This window comes from Hypomesus transpacificus, chromosome 15 (assembly GCF_021917145.1).
Source record: "Hypomesus transpacificus isolate Combined female chromosome 15, fHypTra1, whole genome shotgun sequence".
NCBI lineage: Eukaryota > Metazoa > Chordata > Actinopteri > Osmeriformes > Osmeridae > Hypomesus > Hypomesus transpacificus.
The window spans coordinates 12,123,035-12,145,964 of record NC_061074.1 but is presented as its reverse complement, the minus strand read 5'-3'; the positions used below and the strand labels follow the sequence as shown (position 1 = coordinate 12,145,964).

At 46.0% G+C, this 22,930-nt stretch overlaps 2 protein-coding genes across 9 annotated transcripts; one reads left to right on the top strand and one right to left on the bottom strand.

The window, feature by feature from the left end:
• Window positions 1–748: 748 nt before the first annotated feature.
• On the top strand, window positions 749–7,668 carry LOC124477419. Of its 7 annotated transcripts, none has more exons than XM_047035186.1 (10): window positions 749–940; window positions 1,529–1,584; window positions 1,677–1,742; window positions 2,065–2,086; window positions 2,164–2,229; window positions 2,325–2,531; window positions 2,630–2,823; window positions 3,138–3,205; window positions 3,300–3,365; window positions 3,447–7,668. In XM_047035186.1, exons 2-10 carry the CDS (start codon window positions 1,555–1,557, stop codon window positions 3,829–3,831), a joined length of 1,104 nt encoding a protein of 367 aa, XP_046891142.1. In that variant the 5' UTR covers window positions 749–940; window positions 1,529–1,554; the 3' UTR covers window positions 3,832–7,668. The 7 variants fall into 7 exon arrangements, with proteins under 7 accessions (XP_046891142.1, XP_046891141.1, XP_046891144.1 ...); XM_047035185.1 differs by having other exon boundaries at window positions 3,300–3,392; XM_047035184.1 differs by having other exon boundaries at window positions 750–940; window positions 1,683–1,742; window positions 3,300–7,668.
• On the bottom strand, window positions 6,960–22,103 carry coq8aa (coenzyme Q8A, genome duplicate a). Of its 2 annotated transcripts, none has more exons than XM_047035176.1 (15): window positions 22,000–22,103; window positions 17,934–18,135; window positions 17,418–17,840; window positions 17,103–17,169; window positions 14,130–14,204; window positions 13,267–13,395; window positions 12,204–12,289; window positions 11,944–12,084; window positions 11,304–11,385; window positions 11,115–11,208; window positions 10,331–10,472; window positions 9,865–9,972; window positions 9,544–9,609; window positions 9,340–9,426; window positions 6,960–8,119 (listed from the first exon to the last, which is right to left on the bottom strand). In XM_047035176.1, the coding sequence occupies exons 2-15, from the start codon at window positions 18,114–18,116 to the stop codon at window positions 7,823–7,825; spliced, it is 1,980 nt and encodes a 659-aa protein (XP_046891132.1). In that variant the 5' UTR covers window positions 18,117–18,135; window positions 22,000–22,103; the 3' UTR covers window positions 6,960–7,822. The 2 variants fall into 2 exon arrangements, with proteins under 2 accessions (XP_046891132.1, XP_046891133.1); XM_047035177.1 differs by having other exon boundaries at window positions 14,142–14,204.
• Between the last annotated feature and the right edge of the window lie 827 nt (window positions 22,104–22,930).

Genomic DNA, 22,930 nt, shown 5'->3' with positions numbered 1-22,930 from the left:
TCACCATGCTGTTGTATTGCCAGAGAAGCAGGGGGGATGCAGACTAAGCTTTCATGTAAGACCCCCTCCGTCCCTCCCCCCTCAAGGTCACCAGACAGCTTTGGCTCTTCCTTTTGCCTAATCATGATTCCAGCTCACAGTTTGTGACCCAGCAGCAGGCTGGTTACACTACACAATAGGTACGATTTTCCATTACTGTAAAAGGATACATTTAGTCTCATGTAAGCATGTTGTGTAAGTTAATGAGGTTCTCTGAGAGTTGTTTAGCAACACAGATAACTCAGTGCCAGTGGAATGTACGTTTCTAATTTTGCAGTGGCCCGCTACTTTCCACCCATGTATGTTCCAGCAATCCTGTTACAGCCAATCGGAATCGGCGAGGCGGGCCTTCTATCATTGTTGGATTATTTTGTGAATGTAATGTCCTTGAGCTGTATGGAAATCGCAGAAGTTCATACCAGAATTGGGGGCACTATTTCCAATATTTTAGGTATTTTATAATGTTAACTATTGCAGCTTTACTGTCTGGAGTGCAGTCCGAGATGGAATTTCAGGTAGCCTGGGGATACACTTCCATCTAGAGGAAGGTTCTGGTGCTGGTAAAACAACCAGTTTTATGTGTTCAGTTACAGAAAGTAACATCAAACTGCAACCACAACTGTAACTCTAACGATTAGGCAAAAAGTGTTTACAACAAAAGCATGTTACAACAGCAGATTACAACCCCGAAAATAGGTCAAGGAAGGACAAATTCACTTTTACTTTCACTTTCAAGCATAACGCATCAGATTATTATTATCCCTTATTTCTCTGAGAGCACACGGTACGAAGGGTCTGCTGTAAACTAAGTGTTTTGAAAAACAATTCACTAAATAACGTCCTCTGACACAGACTACGGAACAAGTTTTTCTTCAGATTGGAAAGAACCTGGTTCTTCGTGGTAAGAACCCAAACGGATCAAACAATTGCAATATCTGACAAATCGAGGGCCTATGTTTAAAATCATATGCCTACAGCCTACGTTTTACTATGCATGCTGTCATAGGCGATTTTACCGCGGGTACAAGGGGTGCATTTGCACATTTACTGTTGGGATGAAATAAACATAATAAAAAATTAATGGCAAAAAACGATTACATGTTTTTAGAATATTTTTAAGTGATTTCAGAGTTGTATGTTCTATCATGGTTTGTTACTTTAATGATCTAGTATTTTGAGCATGTTTTTGTGTACAAAAATGTTTAATTAATTACCCTTTGCACCCCTGTTTTAAAACCTAGAATCGCTTCTGCCTCTTCATGTAGATGTGTGTGCGTTTCACTCGTTTGTCAGTTGTAGTAGGCTAGTAAACGAGAAAATATCAGTAGCATATAGGCATTCTCAGTCCAGAAGGCGTAAGCAAAGAGCTCATTGGACAAACGATTAAAAAACATTAAATTCATGTAGGCTACCGGTATGTTTAAAAAAAGAAATGCTTGTGCAACTTAAATGTATCCTGATTCTGGGATGTTTTCTTGTTCTGTGACAGAGCAAACCTGTCGCTTTGCAGCTTGAATGTCAACAGTCATGTCAGAGGGTAAACAGGTAAGCTCACAGTGTGGGTGTGTGTGATAAACCAGAATTGTGTGTGTTTGTGAGGACGATCACATGACCTGCTGTATTCTACATGGTTATGGGTGGAGCTGGATGAGGCAGCTGATTCGGAGGGGCCCAATGCGTCAGCTGGCCATACCATCATCACAGTAAGCACATCCCATCAATCTCACTAACATTAACAGAGCGGTCTATTGAAGACCAAGAACTCATTTGCTCATCCAACATTGCTGCCGAGTACATGCAAAGATGGTGTATCTGTACTCTGTCAAGAAACATTTTGTTAAGCTCCTACCCTGAGTCTCCTGACTGAAATAAACATTGAATAGCACAATGATAACTAGTTAGACGGCCAAAAAAGTGAGCGGAAGAGGAATAATAATAATAAATATGCAGAATAACAGTAGTGTCTTTGCTTTCAGCAGACACTGATAAAACTGAAACACTGAAAGCCATGTGCATCTTTTTTAGGTGAATTCTGATGACCTGAAAGGTAGAGTACTATTAACACAGAGCAAATCTAAACCCTAGTATTATTACTCCTTACTAATCAAAATGTCTGGTTTATAGATGCTCTGAAAGAGCCAGAGACTGACAATAAAGTGACAGGAGATGGCAGCTTTGAATATATCAAAGGTAAAGTTCTCATATTAATTCTGTCAGTTTTTATGACTGACTTTAGTGTTTTAGTAATGTAATATTTGTAGCGCGTTGGTGATATTTCTCTGCAGGCCCTAAGAAGGTGTTCTTCCTGATTTTTGGGGAAGTCCTGGGTTCTGATGAGCAGATTTTACAACACCTCACTAAAGACACATACTTCACCAAGGTGGAGTCAGTAGAGCAGTGTGACCTCATCCTGGCTTTCTGTCCAATCGTCTCTCGCGTTGGCACTGACGTTGTAGCCTTTCTGGAGAAGTGTAATGAACCGGGAATGCTAGGTAAGAGGAAATCAGTTAACTAAGATTTGGTTCAGTGAAATAAATATTACTTTGTGTGTGTATCTTTGTGTTTGTGTGTGCGTGTGTGTCTGTTACAGAGAAGCGTCTTGCCCTGGTGGTGCTACATCACACCTTTGACCCAGACTTCACAATACCAGACATCAACAGACATGTGACCAGAAATGATGTTTTGACTGTGAACTTCCTGTTCCACGCCACCCAAGGAGGACTGCTGACCTGTCCGCAAAACGACAAATCACTCAAAATGATATCTTCTGAGTTGGGCTATGAGGTTTCAAATCCTTCCTTTGTTTCTCTTTTCACTGTCATCATTAGATATGATAACTATCACAGACTGTGTGTATGTTACTGACTGTGTGTGTGTGTGTTAGCAGGACTGTATGAGGAGGAATATGTGTGTGTGTATGAGCAGTACTGTTGTAGCAGAACTGTGTGTGTGAGCAGCATGTGTGTGTGTGTGTGTGTGTGTGTGTGTGTGTGTGTGTGTGTGTGTGTGTGCAGATGTGTGTAAAGAGGACTGTGCAGTCTGTTCAGGGCTTCATATGTTCACACTGTAGATTTCAGGCCTGTTCTCTTTCTGTCTAGGCTGACCATGGAATTGTCAAAGCAATCCAAGATATGATTTTTCAGACTATGGCATATATGATCAGTTTGTAAGTATCAATATTTAAATCAAATTCAGCTAATTATAATAATTACATTATTGTAGTTTCTGTATATTCATGTTGATAAGTTTCTGGTTTACAGAGTAACATCTGGTATGTGGTATTGCATGGGTGCCATGGGTGTCGTGGCATCTCATCCTGAAAACAGGGATGAAGCATCTCAGCCTGAAAACAGGGATGAAGCATCTCATCCTGAAAACAGGGATGAAGCATCTCATCCTGAAAACAGGGATGAAGCATCTCAGCCTGAAAACAGGGATGAAGCATCTCAGCCTGAAAACAGGGATGAAGCATCTCAGCCTGAAAACAGGGATGAAGCATCTCAGCCTGAAAACAGGGATGAAGCATCTCAGCCTGAAAACAGGGATGAAGCATCTCATCCTGAAAACAGGGATGAAGCATCTCAGCCTGAAAACAGGGATGAAGCATCTCATCCTGAAAACAGGGATGAAGCATCTCATCCTGAAAACAGGGATGAAGCATCTCAGCCTGAAAACAGGGATGAAGCATCTCATCCTGAAAACAGGGATGAAGCATCTCAGCCTGAAAACAGGGATGAAGCATCTCAGCCTGAAAACAGGGATGAAGCAATCCTAATTGATGAAAGACTTTAACACATTATATTGTTCAAGTTCAAGTCTTTATTTGTCAGGTACACAGAACAACACAAGGTCAGACTGAGCACTGAAATTCTTAAGACAAGACAACACAAGCCCCTGGCATAACATAACATATAAGTACAAAGAACATCATTTACATCTATGCTGAGCTTAAATAAGTGAAAATTCCTAAATATACAGATAGCAATAAATAATCGATTATACTAATCCTAATACTAAAACTCCCTAAATATACGGATAACCATGAATAATACACTATACTAACCCTAAATGCACATAATACCTATTACAAGCCTATAACCTATTCTAACCTAGGTGGAGTACAGTACAATAGTGCAAAATTGCAGATCAGTGACTATGACGGTGACAATACAGGAGCCTGATGGCGAAGTACAGGGAGGTACAGTAGTGCAATGTTACTGATAGTGCAACCAGTACTTAAAGTGACAGTGTATAAGTGACTAGTGTGCAGTGAATCAATGTCCATATCAGTGTCCATGCAGAAGCCTGATGGCCCTTGGGTAGAAAGGGCCATCATCCTATTGAGTACAGTTCAAGTAATAGGAACATCAAACCAGCCTGTTTTATTGCTCTGCATTTTTGATGTCATATTAGTCCTAGTCCTGTTTCTGTCTGACTTATAAACACATATATTAGTAATGTAATTTCAAAACCTCAAAATAATAGTCAATATATTCAATTTGGTTTAATTCTATTTATCACTCAAGTTGAGTTAGTCTCTGTTTAGGACCATTAGGGAAGTGCAACAGCAATCTATACACTACAGGGTAGTGTATAGATTGACTAGATGGACTGGTGACTATTGTAAAGTAAAAGTGTCAATTGTGTATGAAAGCAAAGCTCCCTTAAAACCCTTCAGAAGCCTCAATAAAGATGAAGTGATAACAATATCTGTCTCTGTTCCTCGTCACTCTGGTGAAGTGGTCAGTCCTGAGCTGCTACGACAAGAACTGCTTTGGAGTTCGTAAAGAAACATTGTCCAAAATCTGATTACACCTCGTCAAAACTGATACTGTACATGCCTGTCAATCAAGACCTTTTACATTTCAATAATAGTGATGCTGATATTTTGTAATGAGTTAATGTTATTCTGTCCATCTAGTGTTTGGTTATGAAATACTATTGTAGCAAGTGATTCTGCCACGTTCTGTGGACTGAGTCTGTTGGACATTCATTTTTAAACTTGTATTTCCTATGACTTTTATCATAGTGTTGTGGGACACTATTCCAGTGTGTCACAGTAATTTGTCAAACAGACAGACAGCCCCCTTTGTCACAGGAACCCACCACACCTAGGTCCTTCAGTCCTCCTCACATTACTGAGTCATCTATTACCCAGTACTGTATATTCAACTCTGTACGTAAAAGGATATGATATCAAGCTATATCAAGCTATGTAAACTACAACACCAATATCACACCAAAACACACCGATTCATTAGGTTTATTGTTATGTACAGGACATATAACTTGTGTCTTCCTGTCCTCCTGCCCATCAGGGGGGCTAGCCACTGGGACGTTCCTGAGACAGGCCATCAGAGGGTGCTCTGAGGAGACATGTGATGCTCTGAGAAGTGTGTTGATCTCTGGAGCTCTGTAAGAAAATACCCTCAACAGAAACTCGCCACAACATCTAATTTGTATGACTGACACTTGACAAATCTTATTTGTATTTGACCCATGATTCAAGGTTGCGATCAACTTGATTCCATTCAGTGACAATAATTCCTGAATTAATGTGACCTACATACATTAATATGCGACATACAGTAGATTTATAATTCTACATTGCAACACAGGTTTTCTACAGTACAAACCCAGTAGCCAAAAGAGACGTGTGCTGGTGAAGTGAATAGTCAATCTTCCGAATAGTGCGTGTGTGTGTGTCAAAGAGGCAGGAGTCACAGATGATGTTGACAGGAGCTCACCAGAGAAGACCTCAGCCAGCTGCTTCCTGGCATCAACAACGTTAAACTGAAGAGGAGTATCATCCTGATAACCAGACAGACACAGGCGAGTGATCGTTCTTACTGGCCCTGTAGGAGACCTCTGCTGCAGCCTTCGGCAGACTGACACATGCCCTGTGATGAGACACAGCCATGAACACTTTCAATTAGTTTCGTCTTTGTCCACTGCAGGACAAGAAGACTGGGACTTTGTCAAACAGTGAGTCTACAAAGCTGATTCACCCTCCTAATTGCTGTTCCAACAATAATTCATTATGTTTAGCTAAGGTGAGGTTGCTAGAAGGTTTATTTAATGAGTATGCAATGGAGACCATGCCCCAATACTAACCACACAACCTCAACCCCTCAGCTGTGCTGGTTCCTCAGGGGGACCTGCAAGGCAAGGTAAACTTGCCCTCCTCAGAGAGACAATAAACCAGCTGGGCCAAGTCCAGCTGCTGCTCATGTATCACATACAGCTGCTGGAGACACAAGCTGGTGGAGTGACCAGCACTGGTGAGAACAGAAGAGCACCTTAGCTCGACTCGATGTGAAAGTGACTTGGTGATGTGTGAAGGATCTGGGGAGTGGCAGCTGGAGTTTTCTGTCTCATCTTCCAGCAGGAGCCCTGGAGCCCAAGGTATCTCATGCTGCACCGACACCCTCCCCATTCCTCCTACACAGCCTCACACTCTCAACACTGTCCCAGATACAACCTCAAATCAAGGACTATTGAATTCCTTCAGGTCCTTTATTGGTATCAAACCATCCACATTAGAAACCTACAAGCAGTCACCAGTGAAGAAGGAGAGGACACCCGCAGGTGAGACTGGTTTAATAAGAAGGACTGATCCAAGTTGTAATATTTTGCTGTCGTCAACTCCTGGGTTATTCAATGTCACTTGTGTTTTCAAGTTTCTGCAGTCCTGTAACATGGTGACAAACGCTACGTGTTGTATGAAGATACATAAGGGACATACATGAAATTGATTTTGCATAGAGTAGAAAGTCTACTAGGTGGTGTGTGTGTGTGTGTGTGTGTGTAATGCAGCCTCTATTACTTCACTGAGAGGAGACCTGCTCTCGAATAAAACAGGAAGAATCCCTTACCATGTGGTTTGTTGACTTCACATACACAGAAAACACAGACACTAGTGAAAGGAAGTTTAGAATCACATATTTAATATTTTCCTGTTGATCGTCACAACGTGTGGTGAGAATGCCTTTGATTAGAAAATCTAAAACCATCTTTTTTTGTTGTTGTTTCTAATATCGATATAAAGAGACATGTCATTAACAACCCACAACTAGAAATCTATAGGCACATTATTCATTTGTATGCCAAGAAAGTTATTGTGCATCGTCTTTCCTCAAACGTCCTCGTGTTCCATCTAAGGGAGACCCATGCTCTCCCTCCTCCATCGCCTGTACAGCTAGGTGATACTCTCTGAGGGTCACTGAATAACCCTGGGGTTTGCTACTGCAAAATATACAATAACACAATCAGTCCTTCAAAGTAATCAGTAAGCAGTCTTACAGGCTGGCGTCCTATGCTTGTTCTCTGGTGGCTTTCTATTTTGACTACTTTGATACCAATAACCGTTCTTACAAAACGGCATGTCTGAAATGTTCCCAGTGTAGAAAGTCAGACCAGACTAAAGCAGTGGATTAGATTTACACTCCCGATTGTCAGACTCCCTTTGCTTGCTTCGAAGGTAACTTGACGCATTCAGACACTAACAAACTGACCGTAAGATCAGTCCTGTGATAAATTGTTAACTGAACAGCTATGGTGTATTAACACGCTCACTCAAAAATGACAAATAAAACATGACATAACCGGAAGAGAGGGATGGAGAGAAAAGGAGAAAAGAGAAAGAGGACAACCCATATACATTCATCACTAGGCTGGTTTAGCCTTTTCTCCCTCCAAACACCAGTCCCTCAGACCCTTGATCCCAGCCCTGTGAGCCCTGCCATTGGCTTTGGGCAGTGTCCGTCAGTGTGGGTCAGGCCAGTCATTGGCTGGGCTGGGGCTTGGGGCGGTCCCTCCAGTAGTTGTCATAAGCCTGCTGGAACATGGCTTTGCAGCTGAGCTTAGCATTGAGGCGGGAGCAGATGAGGAATGACCCGCCCATCTTGCGGTGCAGCGAGTAGGTCTCCTCGGGGGGCGGAGTCAACCTCTGCTTCAGCATGACGGGAATGAGATTATGGATGCGCTCCGTCGTGCTCTGGGCGCCAAAGTGAAACGGCTCCGTGGAGGCGAAGGCCTCGCCCAGGATCATCACTGCATCCACATGGGCATTCTCCATGGACTGCAGGGGGGGAGGAGGAATATGGAGTTAGATTAGTTTCATAATTCAAACAAACAAACGCAACACGATTCAAACAAATTTAACACGATCCAAACAAACGTAACACGATTCATACAAACATAACACGATTCAAACAAACAAACGTAACACGATTCAAACAAACGTAACACGATTCACAAATGTATTTCGTGATTCACAATTGTAACGCGATTCACAAATAAATGACCCTATTACATTCGTTTGCAACCTGACAAACACAAGTTACAAATCCCTGCATTCGTTGGTGTGAATCCTTGCATTCGTTCGTGTGGATTTTTGGAACTTTCCTGACGCGCTTTGATCCACAAATGCATTTTTTCTAAAATATATCCTCAGCAGCCTATCAGATCGTCTCTTCCAATTTTAGCCAATCATATTAACGTGTCTATGTGGACTTCAACAACCTGCCATAATGACGGACATCGTCTCCTTCAGATAATGAGCAATGTCGTCTGGTAGCATGTAGGTGAAATATTGCTTGTTAATCTTATTAAACCGATGATCATACCTGATTAAATATTGTTGAGAATGGCAGGATTCATGTTTAGTCATTTTCCGTGTTTCCTAGGCTAACGCAGAGCCCGTCTACCCATATTAGACATTCTCCGGTGATGCTGAGGATATATTTTAGAAAAAATGCATTTGTGGATCAAAGCGCGTAAGGAAAGTTCCAAAAATCCACACGAACGAATGCAAGGATTCACACCAACGAATGCAGGGATTTGTAACTTGTGTTTGTCAGGTTGCAAACGAATGTAATAGGGTCATTTATTTGTGAATCGCGTTACAATTGTGAATCACGAAATACATTTGTGAATCGTGTTACGTTTGTTTGAATCGTGTTACGTTTGTTTGTTTGAATCGTGTTATGTTTGTATGAATCGTGTTACGTTTGTTTGGATCGTGTTGCGTTTGTTTGTTTGAATTATGAAACTAATCTAACTCCATAGAGGAAGGAGGGGTCAGGAGGTGGGGAGTCCCATGGAGATGAGAGAGAGAGAGAGACAAATGAAGGGAGTGTGCAGAGACAGAAGGACACCTGGGGAGGCAGGTGGTCGGTTGGGAGAGAACGCATATGTGAGTGTGTGTAGGTGAAGGTCAGGGTCAGGGTGGAAAGACAGCTGGGAAGGGGAGAGAGATGGGCTAGAAGGCTGAGGAAGGAGTCAGGAGGGGTGACCAACCTTGGATTCATATCCGGTGAGGAACTTCATCTCTATGGACTTCTTGAGAACCCCCTCTCTGTCTCCCTCCGATGCTGATCTAATGACCTGAGAAAATGGGGACAAAAGATCAAGGGGTCACACCGAATGATCCAGACACAGGTGTACGTGGTTAAACGGTGTGTGGCTCCACTCAGTACGTGGTTCCAGTGGGGTGCCTCTCACCTCGATATAGACATCGGTGAAGCTTTCATCAAACCCTCTTGTGGCTCCAAAGTCTAACAGTGCCACCTGTCAGAAGCACAGCACCGGTTAATAATAACCAGAACAGAACAAGTTTCGGGACAGCTGTTTCACCATTTCCCAAGAACTTGCCAGCCCGCTACCCTGCCCCCACACTATACATAGTCCTGTACTAAATGCAACCGTATTACACTGTACTAATTCTGTATTGTCGCTACTCAGCGTCATCTGGCTGGTCGGATCTGTTAACCAATAGAAACACGATGACAGACTCATGTCACATGGTTTTGGAGCTGCACTCACCCTGTGCGTCTGCGGGTCGTAGAAGAAGTTGGACCAGTTGGGGTCCGTCTGCATGTATCTGAACTCAAACAGCTCCCTCAGACACAGAGTCAGGATGTGCTCACAGATCTGAGGGGGGGGGAGGGGGCAGAGAGAGCACATTCGTATTCAATAGGAACAGTGTCGCTAAATGTGGCAGAACATGACCTGTGCTATTGGTGACAAGTAGTTTTACACTTTGCAGTTCCACAGCTAGACCAGCAGAGAGCAGCATCCCAGCTTCCGCCACATGTAGAGTTGAGTACAGTTGAATGGATTGTGGCGCCCCTTAATTACACAAAACCTACAGAGATACACTTGTGGGCCTTGTCCCTGGGGCAGTTATGGTTACACTGGGGGGCAAACGGGGGCAGTACTGGTTAGACTGGGGCAGAGCTGTTCAAACTGGATCAGTGCAGCATCTAAGAGGTCTGTGGTGCTTCCTCACCTCGTTCTTGAGCTCTTGGGGCAGTTTTTCGGCCTGGTCCAGTGGGAACCCCGGAACCAGCTCTGTCGTGAGAACAGAGTTGCCGCTCATCTCATCAATGACATCAGGCACATAAAAGAACGGGTGGTCCTTCAGTAGCAGCCTGGAGAACACGTAGAACAAGGAACATGTCGACCACAACACGTAGAACATGGCAGTGTTCCAGGTCAAGGTGACAGCTACACAATATGTTCACTCCTTTACATCTGCGCCTGTGTGTGTGTAACAGGAGATTGGACTCTGGACATAAACCTAATCACTCACAATCACTGTCCTCATAGTGTTACAGCAAGGAGGGGGGGGTCCTTTGAAACCTACCCCTTCAACTTCAAGCCAAAAACATTCTTCTATTCTTAGACTCTCACTAGAGAGAGAGATAGAGTAGCTAGCTAGGCCAATACTGGTATCTAGCTATACTGTACGACACAAGTATTAAATAGAGTAGATAGCTACAGTAGAACTGGAACTATATCAGTCAGTGTAGCTGGCTAATAAAAATAATTATATCTAGCGCAGAAGCTTACTAATGTAGTATTGGTAGCTATATCAAGTAGAGTAGCTATCTGGCTAGTACAGGCAGATAATAGCTGATCAAGGATAAAGTTAGTTCAGTTAAGGTAGTAGACCTATAGGTCATTGTGCTAGGTTAGTTGGGTTGGTATACATTTTAATACGCTAGGCTTGTTGGGGTAGTATAGATCATTGTGCTAGGCTAGTCAGGGTTATGTTTATTTGTTGGACTCACTTGAACTTCCTGGCACACTGAGCCTCTCTGATGTAGTCGCACTCCAGAGCCAGCTCTCTGCTCATCACCTCGATCAGGTGCTCTGGGAACAGCCCTGGGAAGGGACAAGGTGCTGATGTCTACCTGATGGGCATAGGCCTGCTTGTGCATATGTGTGTGTGTGTGTGTGTGTGTGTGCGCTGTGATCACCTTCAGGCAAAGCATTGCTCATGCTGAGGACCGTCATCAAGTTGTTGACGTCACTGTTGATGCTCTGGGCCACTCCGGGGTACTGGTTCCACAGGGACCAACAGAACCAGGTCACAACACCACACAAAACCAGAACCGCTTGTCAAAGTCACCACAGACTGAAGTTCATAGCTGCGCTCACAATATGCCAGAAGGGCTTCAGTGAATGAGATGACATGCCGAGGTCTATATGTGAATATGTCTAAACGACCACTGGAGAGGTAAGCTGGTGTCTTTAGCCATTCTGCTCTGAGATGGGTTACTGTATGTCTCCTGCTGTGTAGAGCTGGGGTGATCTACTGCTGGGAAAACTGATCTGATCTCCTAGGCCAAGAGCAGATCCACCCACACAGCCTGCACCAGTATAAACAACATGTTATTATGACCACAAACCCACGGAGGAACAAGCTTTCAAGGACCACCGGCTAGCCTGCAGAGCTCCAACCAGATCATGAAAAGTAAACAAAGCTGGCTCGACATGGAACAGACGGAGGGGCTAACCCGAATCCCACGCTGGGCTTCAGCAAACACCTTCCCACACAAACGCTCCCTCTCATGCACACACACACACACACACACACGCACACACACAGACACACACCTGGATCTTCATGGCAACCTCCCGGCCATCCTTCATCTTTGCCAGGTGCACCTGCCCGATGGAGGCTGCGGCAAACGGACGGTCCTCAAAAGACTCCAGCTTGTCCTTCCAGTTAGGACCCAGGTCACTATTTAGGGCTTTCTATACACACACACACACACACACGTTGAGTAATTTTCTTTCTCTCATGTAATATCTGGTGCTGGAATGATTTCTTAGTACAGGAGCTTGGGGGACTGTGTGAGAGCAACACTACCTACCGTCATCTGTTTGATGGGCATGAAGTCAGCACTCTGGCGCACACGCTCAAAGATCTTGGCAAGCTGGGGGTTGATGAAAGCATCGTCTGAAACAGGAAAGACGAGGGGCAGTTGCGACTGGTTGATCAACACAGCCCTACATTTCATGTCAATCCGTGTGTGTCTGCCAGTGTGTGAGTGTGTCAGTGTTGGTGTCTGTGTCTTGTAAGTGTGTGGGTCAGAGTGTGTGTGAGTGTTTATGTAAGACAGTGTTTACGTATTCCTGTGGGCTGGTTCCAGCCTGAAGGTCGTGTCTCTGACATGATTCCAGTCTTATTATAAGTGTTGCCATGCCAGGCTGCTCCTGTCACTCAGCGTTCCTCAGCAGAGAGCTGCTATATGTGGGACGTGCCACACGGTTGACATGACAATGGTGGTGAAATGCCAACTCATTGCCCGATCTACCCTGCTGTCTGCCAGGTGCAGGGACACAGTCACCCCCCTCTCTAGCTGCCCTCCTCTGCCAGTTAGTTGGTTTCTGTGATTGACCTTTACCCTATTCCCTCAGCGACACCAAGGGAACTTCAGATGCTTGCCAAATCAGTTAAATCCTACTTATAAATGATCTCACCATTAAAGCTCTAGGTGGCAAAGTGTCATCGATTCAAGGAGAGTGACAATGGCTCTCATGCCTTAGTCATGTTAGCCAATAGTCCACCCACAAGATAGCAGTGCAAAGTATTCAATAACTTGTCTTGCAGATAACATAACTTCCCTCCCCTCTTCTCGCAAGCCCAGCCCCAGCCCCAACCCCCCCCCCTCCTATCTTTCCTCCTACTTCTCCTCCCTGCCCCCCCATCTCCCTCCTCTACCCCCCCCCCCCCCATCTCTCCCCTCTAACCCCCCCCTCTCTCCCCTCTACCCCCCCCCCCATCTCTCCCCTCTACCCCCCCCATCTCTCCCCTCTACCCCCCCCATCTCTCCCCCCCCATCTTTCCCCTCTAACCCCCCCATCTCTCCCCTCTACCCCCCCCCCCCCCCCCCATTTCTCCCCTCTACCCCCCCACCATTCCCTGCGTCTCACCTTGGATGCTGAGCATCTGGCCCAGCTTCAGGGCCGCCCCACGGACCTTGCACAGCGTTCTGACGATCCGCTCAGCGTTGGCCTCCGAGAGGAAGGGGCTGGTGGAGTCCAGTACCGCATTCTTTTCACCTGGAGAGGAAGGAGGGGGGATCAAGGTGGGAAAATAGAGGAGGGGAAAGAGGGGGATTAGGGCAATTAAATGGGGGGGAGGGGAGGGAGATAGCTCTGTTTGTTTACTATCTGGTCTGCTCTATTGGACCAAGGGACAGTCCACTGAAAAAAAGATTGTTTTCTTTTGATCACATTCGGCTGTGTGAGCATATATTGTGTGTTCTTGCTGCTTGGCACAAGTTTGTGTCTGAGACCCATCATGATCAAACAGGACAGGCTAGACAGGACAGGCCAGCCTAGGAGCATTGTGGGTTTGTATTACAATGTGTGTCAGTGGGGCATGTTGTGACATCACTGGCCAGTTGTATTTGCCAGCTTTAAGAGCAGAAGGAGATTAACCCTGGCATATGGAGCACCGCTTACTCTACAGGTAGTTACCACAGTAGGTCAATCCCAACTGTCAAGGTCTCCAGTTCAACCTGAAGCTCCTGTGGTCCTTCAGTTCGTTATTCCCCTGGTCCTCCACTACCCACATCTCCACTTCCCCAGTCCTCCCGTCCCCCAGCCTGGCTACAAACTAACGTGAAAACAGTCAGAGAGCAAGTCGCGCTCCTGCTTTGCTTGTGTTACTTTCATGTTGGCGTGTATTTTATGTGTACGTGTGTGTTCAGTGAGCATGCATGCAGAGAGTACTGTCAAACATATACCAGTTTCCTGCATGGACAGGAAGCTGGGTCATGTGTCACAGTTACCGTTTCTCTCACTTGGCCTCATGCTCTTCTTGGCCACTTCAGCCAGAGCCCCGAACCCCAGTCCTACCGCAAGACCTGCACAACAACAACATGAACAATAACACTATTAACAACAAACCCAACTAGCCCTGATCACAGTTTCTAGTGGGGAGGGGGGGTTTACAGTTCAATCTTCTGGGCATGGACAGACAGTTATTATGTGTGAGGGGCTGAGTGCTGACAGGTAATGAGCAGATTATGCCCTGCTTTCTCTGTAGTGGAATGACCAGACTTTGTCCTAATGTTCCGGTAGCTGTGGAGTCAAAGCTACAGAGTACGAATGGTGAATAGAGCTGGGAAACGCCACTTGTTCAGACCTTTCTAGTTTATAACTCCAGATATGAAACTGATGATGGTTATACACACACACATATATACCTCCACCCTATTCATCTGGATATATGGAATCCTGGCAATGTACAAATTCATAGTATTCAATAAGATGCATTTGTTATTTTAGATGAAAAGGCGAAGTTAATCTCTTCTGTTTCTCTCTCTCCCCCCCCCCCACTCCCTCCCCTAAGCAACACATTTTTTATTTATTTTCATAGTGATATCCACCTGTTCTCTCCCTTCCATTCCAAAATGCCAGTCTGCCTTCTGTGATGGCAAACCCCACCCTACCACCTTAACTCACATTTTCTGCGGGAAATCCTGCAAGGGGCTATGGTGGGAGAGACACTCCTAATAAAGTCATCTTGTTTTAGCTTGAACCAGCCAGCTGGCATTATGGCTGTGCTCATACACAGGACCTGTGGAAGGTGAAGAATGAGCATGTAGCAGAGAGGAGAGAAAACGGAGAGCAAGTTCATCCTATTACAAGGATCAGGCTCACAAAGAGCTGAAACATTCTATGCTGCCATCAGGATTGACCAGGGGAAAGAGTTCACACAGCCTCGAATGCTGAAAAGAAAACCTCACATTTCAATGCTGAATATAGAACGTTCTAGAACACCGGTAACGTCTACGGACGACTCACCAGTTGTTACAATCACTATCTAGAACAATGTAATAACCGCCTGTAATACTGAGGGCAGCAGTTCTAAAGCCACACACTCTACAGTGTATCGTTCCATGTGCGCTGGGGTTGAGGGGTAAAAACAACAACAAGCTGTGGCAGAGTCCTCTCTCTCCAGAGCACTGCGAGCCAGAGGCTTGCATAACGGTGGCGTTATGTAATCCAACGCTCTCTCCCCCACTTGCCGAAGCGGTGCTCGCTGAAAAGTGGGGGACATGAGAGACAGCCGAGTGAGAGATAGAGAAAGGGCAGAGAGAGAGGCCGGAGAGAGAGAACAGAGATGGGAAGGGTGAGAGAAGAGATTAGAGCAGAGAGAGGCGATATGAATGGAGAGTAGAGCGAGAGAGAGACACACCCTTAAGGGGATAGGAACGGGAGAGTCTGAATAAACATGAACAGGCTGCCAATGTTAGAGGCCAGCGGCAGACATCCACCACAACAACCTAGGTGAGACCCAGTTAATGAATAAACTACCCAAACACTAACCCCAGCCCTAGCAATAACCCTAGCTCCAACCACAGCACTAACCCCAGCCCTAGCAATAACCCTTGCTCCAACCACAGCACTAACCCCAGCCCTAGCAATAACCCTGTGATGGGCTGCTGCACCCTATGATGTGTGGACCAGACTGACTGTACATGCAGCTAAGAAAGGTCACACTGAAGGTTCTTCACTAACACACACACACACACATAAACCTTCCTACTGCACCCAGCAACTCAAAGACTCACGTTAGGACAAAGGCAGAGACAGCATGCCACCAGTGAGCTGTCAGATATCATGTTTCAGGACCAGATCAGTATGTGACCGGAGAGTGACATACAGGCAGCCTGTTTAGAGATCTGCCGAGACAGCGTTTCAGTGAACCTCGCAGAACAACATGGAGGTGCTACATTGACTGAAACACCACCTGTACCACGTCACGCATCATTGGTAGGTGACACAACAAGGCCACAACAACACGCAGCAGGTGTGGGGGGGGGGGGGGGGGTGCGATGAAACCTATCCTGCTTGGTTGAGATTTCAGCAAAAGGATGGGTAATTTGAGATCAAAGTGCGAGGGCTGAACCAGCCAATGACAGCACAGCAACTTCCCCTCAGTAGCACAGGGGCAGCACAGGGACACCAAGGTTGCCAGGTTTCCAGAGGATCCACCTTCCCGCTCCACCTCTAATTCCACACATTACTCTGCAGGTGCCTGCATGTTTGTGAGTGGATGTTGACAAGAGGGAAGGAGCTTGCATATGTGTGAGTTTTGTTTATTACTGAGTGCAGATGGTGACCCTAACCAAAACAGAGAGGGAACAGAGGTTAGCTGGTCAAGAGTCAGAAAGCTGGCTGAGGTTGCCTCAGAATCCCCTCCATCACAAACAAGCTTCCTTCTGTACAAACACGACCCCCTCTGTTCTAACCCTTTAAACACCAACCATCTGTACTAACCCCCCTATACTGACTCTGCACTATCTCTAACCCCCAGTGTTTACAATCTGTACTACCAATAAACCTCTGTACCAACCCTATGTACTAACTTTAGACACTACCCCTCTGTAGTAACCCTCCATTCGAACTCTAACCCACCTCCACCCCATAGCAGAAGGTGCCTAATCCAGCAATATCAGCAGCACTGATTAACCTTCAGCATCAATCTGCCCTACTTTAACTCTCTGCCAAAACACACACACACACATACAGTACGTCCACAAAATGACCTCCCTGCTGTTCAGTATTCAGGATTGTTTCAGAGTGTACCGGGTCTGATAGAGAAGCATAGTGGGCATGAGTGGGGTGTTGCTTAACAACATGGATGGACCATCATCACATATGCTTTGTTCACGATCTCAGTCGGCCCCCCAGGCCTGTCTCGTCTCCCCGCCGTCTCCACCAGACTGACAGAGGCCAACATAAATAACCCTCACCTCCAAAGTTGGCCAGTCTTCCTAGCCTGGTCACTGGCACCTTCCTCTCTCTGGCTCTCTCACTCAGCTGGTCCACGGAGAGAGCGAGGCGGACAGAGGAAGTGAGGGAGAGGAAAAGATGGAGAAAGGGAGGAGGGGGAGAAGCAGAAAAAGAGGGAGAAGGAGAGGGGGAGACAGGGAGGTCGAGAGGGAGAGAAAGAAAGAGAAAAAGGGAAGAGATGGTATGAGGGCAAGACAACAAACCATGAGTGGGTGTGTGCTCCCTGAGTGGGTGTGTGCTCTATGAATCGGTGTGTGGTGAGTGTGTGTGTGTACCATTTGTTTGTGTGGCTTGTTGTCTTTCCTCTTGGCCTCGCGAGCCTTTTCCACGTCCTCTGCAGTGAGCCCTCCCACAGAGGGATGGTCCTGGTGGTAGGACCTCAGCTGTCCAACAAACTGCCTGTTCAAATGGTAGGCTCGGGTCTGTCCATAAACCTTTCTGTCTAAATGGAAGGAGCGGGTTGGAGGGGTGAACTGCTTGCTGGGATCCTTGTAACCCTCAAACAGAGACTTCCCTTGGGCGTGGCCTGCTGCTGCGCTGGTTGTACCGTGCCCACTTCCTGTTTCCTCTGGGAAGCCTGCCTCTTCTTCCCGGAAGCTTCCGTGTTCGGAGGAGTTGACAGCCGCCTCCTCGCTGCTGAAATCGTAGCTCGAGTCCATCCCCATGTCTGGGGAGCTCTGCTGCTGACCGCTAAACTCCTGGACAATGACAGACAGGGGTGCTTAGTTACATCACTTCCTGACGTGGCAGACTGACAGCAGAGAGCGTTCCCCTTCCCCTTTCCTCCTTACCTGCATCTTCATCATGGCAGCAGAGAGCCCCTGCTCCGCGCTCATCTGGATGCTCTGGGCTGCCGCCTGTAGCCCCTCGCCCCCCGCTCCTGCCCGCAGGGTGCTGGCCTGGGTCTCCAGGACAGCCTGGCTCAGCTTGGCCAGACCACGCATTAGCAACATCACGTCACCGGCTGCCGCCATGCCCACACAAACTCACACACTGGAGGCACCAGGGGAAGGTGGGGGCAGAAAAAAAGGCAAATATTTGAGAAGTCTTCACAAAGATTAGTCAATGAGAGAGCCAGGGGGTTTTGGCTACTGCCAGCATCCTGGAAGCTGATTGGTTGGCTGATGGACTGGATTGCAAGGAGCTACACAGACACACCGCAAACCCGCTGATGTTTGTTCAGGCTTAACAAATGGTAACCAGTCATTGTAGAGGTTATGCATGTGTTCACCCTGACACGTACAGTAGTGAAAACAAGAACCAGTGATTGGAAGCTTGTAGACCGGAGATGAACTGGACCCACTCAAGTTTTACACCAGATCCACTCAGGTGTTAAACCATTTCCACCAAGGGAAACAAAGCCCAATTCTGTTGACATGATAATGCTCACTGCTCAGATAAAGTTTGTTCACTTTAGCACAATACAAACCCGGCTGTTCTCCTCTGATGAGTCCCCTTGAGCCTTTGACTAAAACAAAACTTCCAAAATGTTTTGCTCTCAAGGTTGCCTCGTTCCCTCTAGTCAGACTGGATGGAAACAATGTCCCAACAAGAATACACAAACACATTCATACACACACGCGTATCCCTGCTCTAGATAAATCTCCCAAGATGCCTTGCTGTCTAATAATACCCCAGCCCAGCTGCTTCTTCCTCTGGCCTACGAAAGCTCCTCCGCCCTGGCTGGAACATTCGAAGAACAGAGGAAGTTGCAGAACACACTGAGAGTTCCCAACGGACGTGTGCGATAACGACATGCGTGAGTCTGTGTGCATCAGTGTGTGTCGAGGGGGTTTGATCGGTGACGAGGCGAGTGCACGAGAGTCTTGTTAGTAAGCATGTGACACTGGCTCAGTGAGTAGGAACCTGACTTCTGCTTCTGTCAAGGGAGCTACTGTACAGGAACCTCCCCCCTTGTGACATGCAGTGTTCAGTAGTCTGGTGAGAAGCAACACAGTGCTAACAGCAGGCCACTCTACTCTAAACACCCGTAGTCAAGCTCACCAGAGCAGAACTGACCCTGACCCAGTAAAACATAGCACTGCTGATCAAGGTTTGTTATGGTGAGGCAGGGTTAGGGTTACCATGGGCACCTGTGGATAAAGCAGATTTAACAGGCTCATTTAAATCAGATGTTTAAGGTGTTCATTTAGGATGCACCTTAGAACACACTTCAGAAAGCACATCAGAACACTGCCGCCCTTTTAAAGGTCATCTCTCTTAATCTGATATTTCCCCAGGCGTTTGACAGAGAAAAAGGTTTTTCTTATCTAGGCCTAAACAAAATAATACAATAAGCTTCAACCCAGCCAGGCTATAGAACCTGCCAGACTACAGGACCAGAAAGACAACAAACCCAGTCAGTCTTAAAATACTTTTTAAGACGTTAAAAGACTGTAAAATATCCTCTGGTCTGTATCTAAGGCTGTGTGGCTCACCAGTCACCATCTACACAGAGAGAGTACTGTGTTTTGACTGTTGTGGGGTGGTAACATGACAACATTCCTGATGCTGTGTGGGTGACAGCAAGCCTCGACACAACTCTCTGGACCAATAGGATGAGTTGTTGCTCAGGCACTAAAACAAATCTTGCAGGTATTTACTGTTAGGTGTGGTCCAGCAGGAAGAAAGAAAACAACTTTACAAAGGTGTTGCTATCTACCCTTTTCCACTCTCTAGCCCTCACCCTCACATGGAGAGCAATCACAGGGCCTTCTGATAAGGGTGAAACACAAGTGAGCTGTTGGTCTGGTCTGGGTTGTGGGCAAAAAAAGACTAACATAACATGGCAAAACACACACGAACATGCCAAGTTAAGGATTATGAAATGCATTGAGCAACTTCTCGTTTTGACAGAGGGGAAGGGAGCGAGTAAACTGTATTCTATAGGCTAGATCAGTTGACCTACAACTTGAGGTAACAAGCAACGCGGTCACTACCATAACTAACACCTAGAGCAGGGGGTGTCAGCAAGTAAATATGTTGTTGCGCCATATGGCTTACAAATATTTTGTAAGGCATTTGTTGGTGGTCCAAAACGTCCATAAAAGGCTAAATTAAAAAATACTGTGTGGTAAGTAGGAGCAGCCTATTCTGTATACTTTTATTAACTTCAAAGCCCACAACCTTGACCCCAGTCAGGCATTTAATGGTTGAATTATTCTGAAGCTTGGTAGTGTTGACAGTGTCTTCACAGGACGCAAACGGGCGGGGAAAAGCAGAGACAGATAATGCACTGCTAGCGACTCTGTAAAGCTTGTTTAGTTAAGGCACGAGCAGCAGGCATTAGCCTAAACATCATCATCATGAAATTGAACCTGCAGTGAGGGGAAACCCCCACATGAAAGTAAAAGGAATGCCCCAGTCTCCCTGCTTCCTCAAAGACTTGCGTTGAGAACAAATCTAAGATCATCATAATAATAACTTGTTACTGGGGGGCCGGCTCTGGTTTGGGGGTGGCATGCTGCCTACACCTGCCCTAGAGACAACCCTGTCAACAGGCATACAGCAGACAGCCTAACCCACTCCTGACCCTAACCCAGCCCTAGGCCTGACCTTGGCCAAGAACAACCTTAACTGACGGACAGCCAGATAGCCTGACAAAAGGCTATGCGTCAACAAGACGGGCATGCCATTTCCCGCTGCTCATACCATCTCCAACATCTTATTCAAATTCCCCCCTTCCTTCTCTCTCACCTTCATTCTTTCACCCTCTTCAACACTGCCCTCATCCGTCCACTCTCTCTTTTACCCACCCTTTCAACCCACCTTCTCCCTCCCTCACTCCTTTCCTGCCTCCCTCCCTACCACATCAACAGATTTCCCCCAAGTGACAGCGAATGATTAACCACCAAGTAGGTCACTGTTGTTTCTGTAGGGTCACATTCATGAAAATCACAGCAAGCTATCAACTGTAATTAGACGCTATTGACCTTCCCTATCACACCTCACATGTTGGTTCCCTAGTGGGCCTAGTATCCTACAATGTCATACAATGCAACCACACATGCTGGTGTCCAAGTGGGCAGCTTTGAGTAACAAGTTAATAAGGAAGCATGGCTTTGAACTAGTGCACTCACTGCAACATGTATTTGCATAGACCCTGTAATTAACAGTACCCTTTAATGCGACATCAGTCACAAGTTGTGGCATAGTATAGGCGTATTATGCTAACACATGCATACTGCAAACCTAGAACTTCCACATATTCTTTATGGGACAGACAGGAAAGCTTGTCGCACAGCTGCTGGCTGGTGAACGTCGTTTATGGGCAAGACAACCAGGTTCCCCCCGGCCCCCCCGTCTCTTTTCTCCCTTTGCCCCCTCTCCTTCTGCCACTTATTTTCTCGTTTTAACACCCCTCTCTCCTTCTGCTCTACTCCGGCCCTTTGGTAGAACCATCCTCCGAATGGAAAATGAAGCGATTCTGTCGTCAAACAATATTTGAGCTAAAGATCAGACAATTTGCTTTATATTGCACTACAATCAATTGACCACACCAAGTAGCAGCTCTAAAAATGAATAACGCATGGTCTTTATGTTTGACCCATGCACATGACAGCAACGTAACTAATTATATGTAGCTACACTTGTTAACGTGAGATAATAATCGAGTTGACAGACAGGCGATGAAAAGCAAGTTTGTTCCGTCGTTGAAATGTCACACTACTAGTTGTGACAATGTTCATGTATTAACGTGTTGGTTAGCTAGCCTAGTTATCTAAACATCGCTAGCAATGAGCTTTTCTTGGGTATTGCCTTGCCTAGCACCTCTGCTTATTCAAAGTGTTGTCTAAATAAGACAAAAAAAACTTGTATCGCTACAAGGTGTAATGATAAAGAAAAGTATACACTTACCACTCGAATTTGCAAGTACGTAATTGCCCTTTCAGTGTTGCTGCCTTGCTCTTGAGACGACTCGTCTGATCACCATGAGGTCAACTATGTTTACCAACTGTGCAGAGAGTTGGAAGCTGTCAGCCCGCCCACAGGACGCTCATTGGATGAGACTTTGACAGATGGGCGTCAACTTGGAGGGGTGGTGGCTGTTAGGCGGTAGCTCGTTGGCTCGTCTTTCAGGTAGTTAACAAACGATCTCAGAAACCTGCCAAGGAGGGGTTGTGCCTAATCAACTGAAAAACATTCGCTGATTGTAGTGAAACTATTCAGTCATGCTTCAATCTACACCGCCGAGCAGCAGATAATAAAACCAATCGATTTCATTGTGGGATACAGATGAAGCTAAAAACGTAACAAGCCCCAGAGCCATATGGCATACCCGGGATTATTCGTCTACTTCAAGGCCGTAATCATAATACATATTGGGGGCGACCCCCCAATATTCAAATCTGGTCAAAATGTCCCCCCCAATATATTGATATGAAAATATAAATGTGCTACGCTACGAAAGGCAACCACGCACGCTGTCCGAAATTATCATAAATCCCCGTCCCCCCAATGTTGACTCCATGGCTACGGCCTTACTTTACATATGATCTATTACCGCCACCTGCTGGTTTCATTGTAAATCCGAATGACATGCCATACCAGCTGTAGACAGTAGATGGGCCACATGTACTTGGAGTACGCTGACCAGCGCTCAACACCACGACCGTCTCTTAACTGAGAAGTATGTGCAACAGCCAGTTAAAGCACGAGCATCTAAACTGTGACTGCTGTAGTCCTTAGCCAAGAGGAAGACTCAGCCTTCCATTCTTGAGGACCAGTAACAGACAGACAATCCAGACAGGAAGTTCTGGTCTGGAGACCAGTGAAAGACAGGTAAACC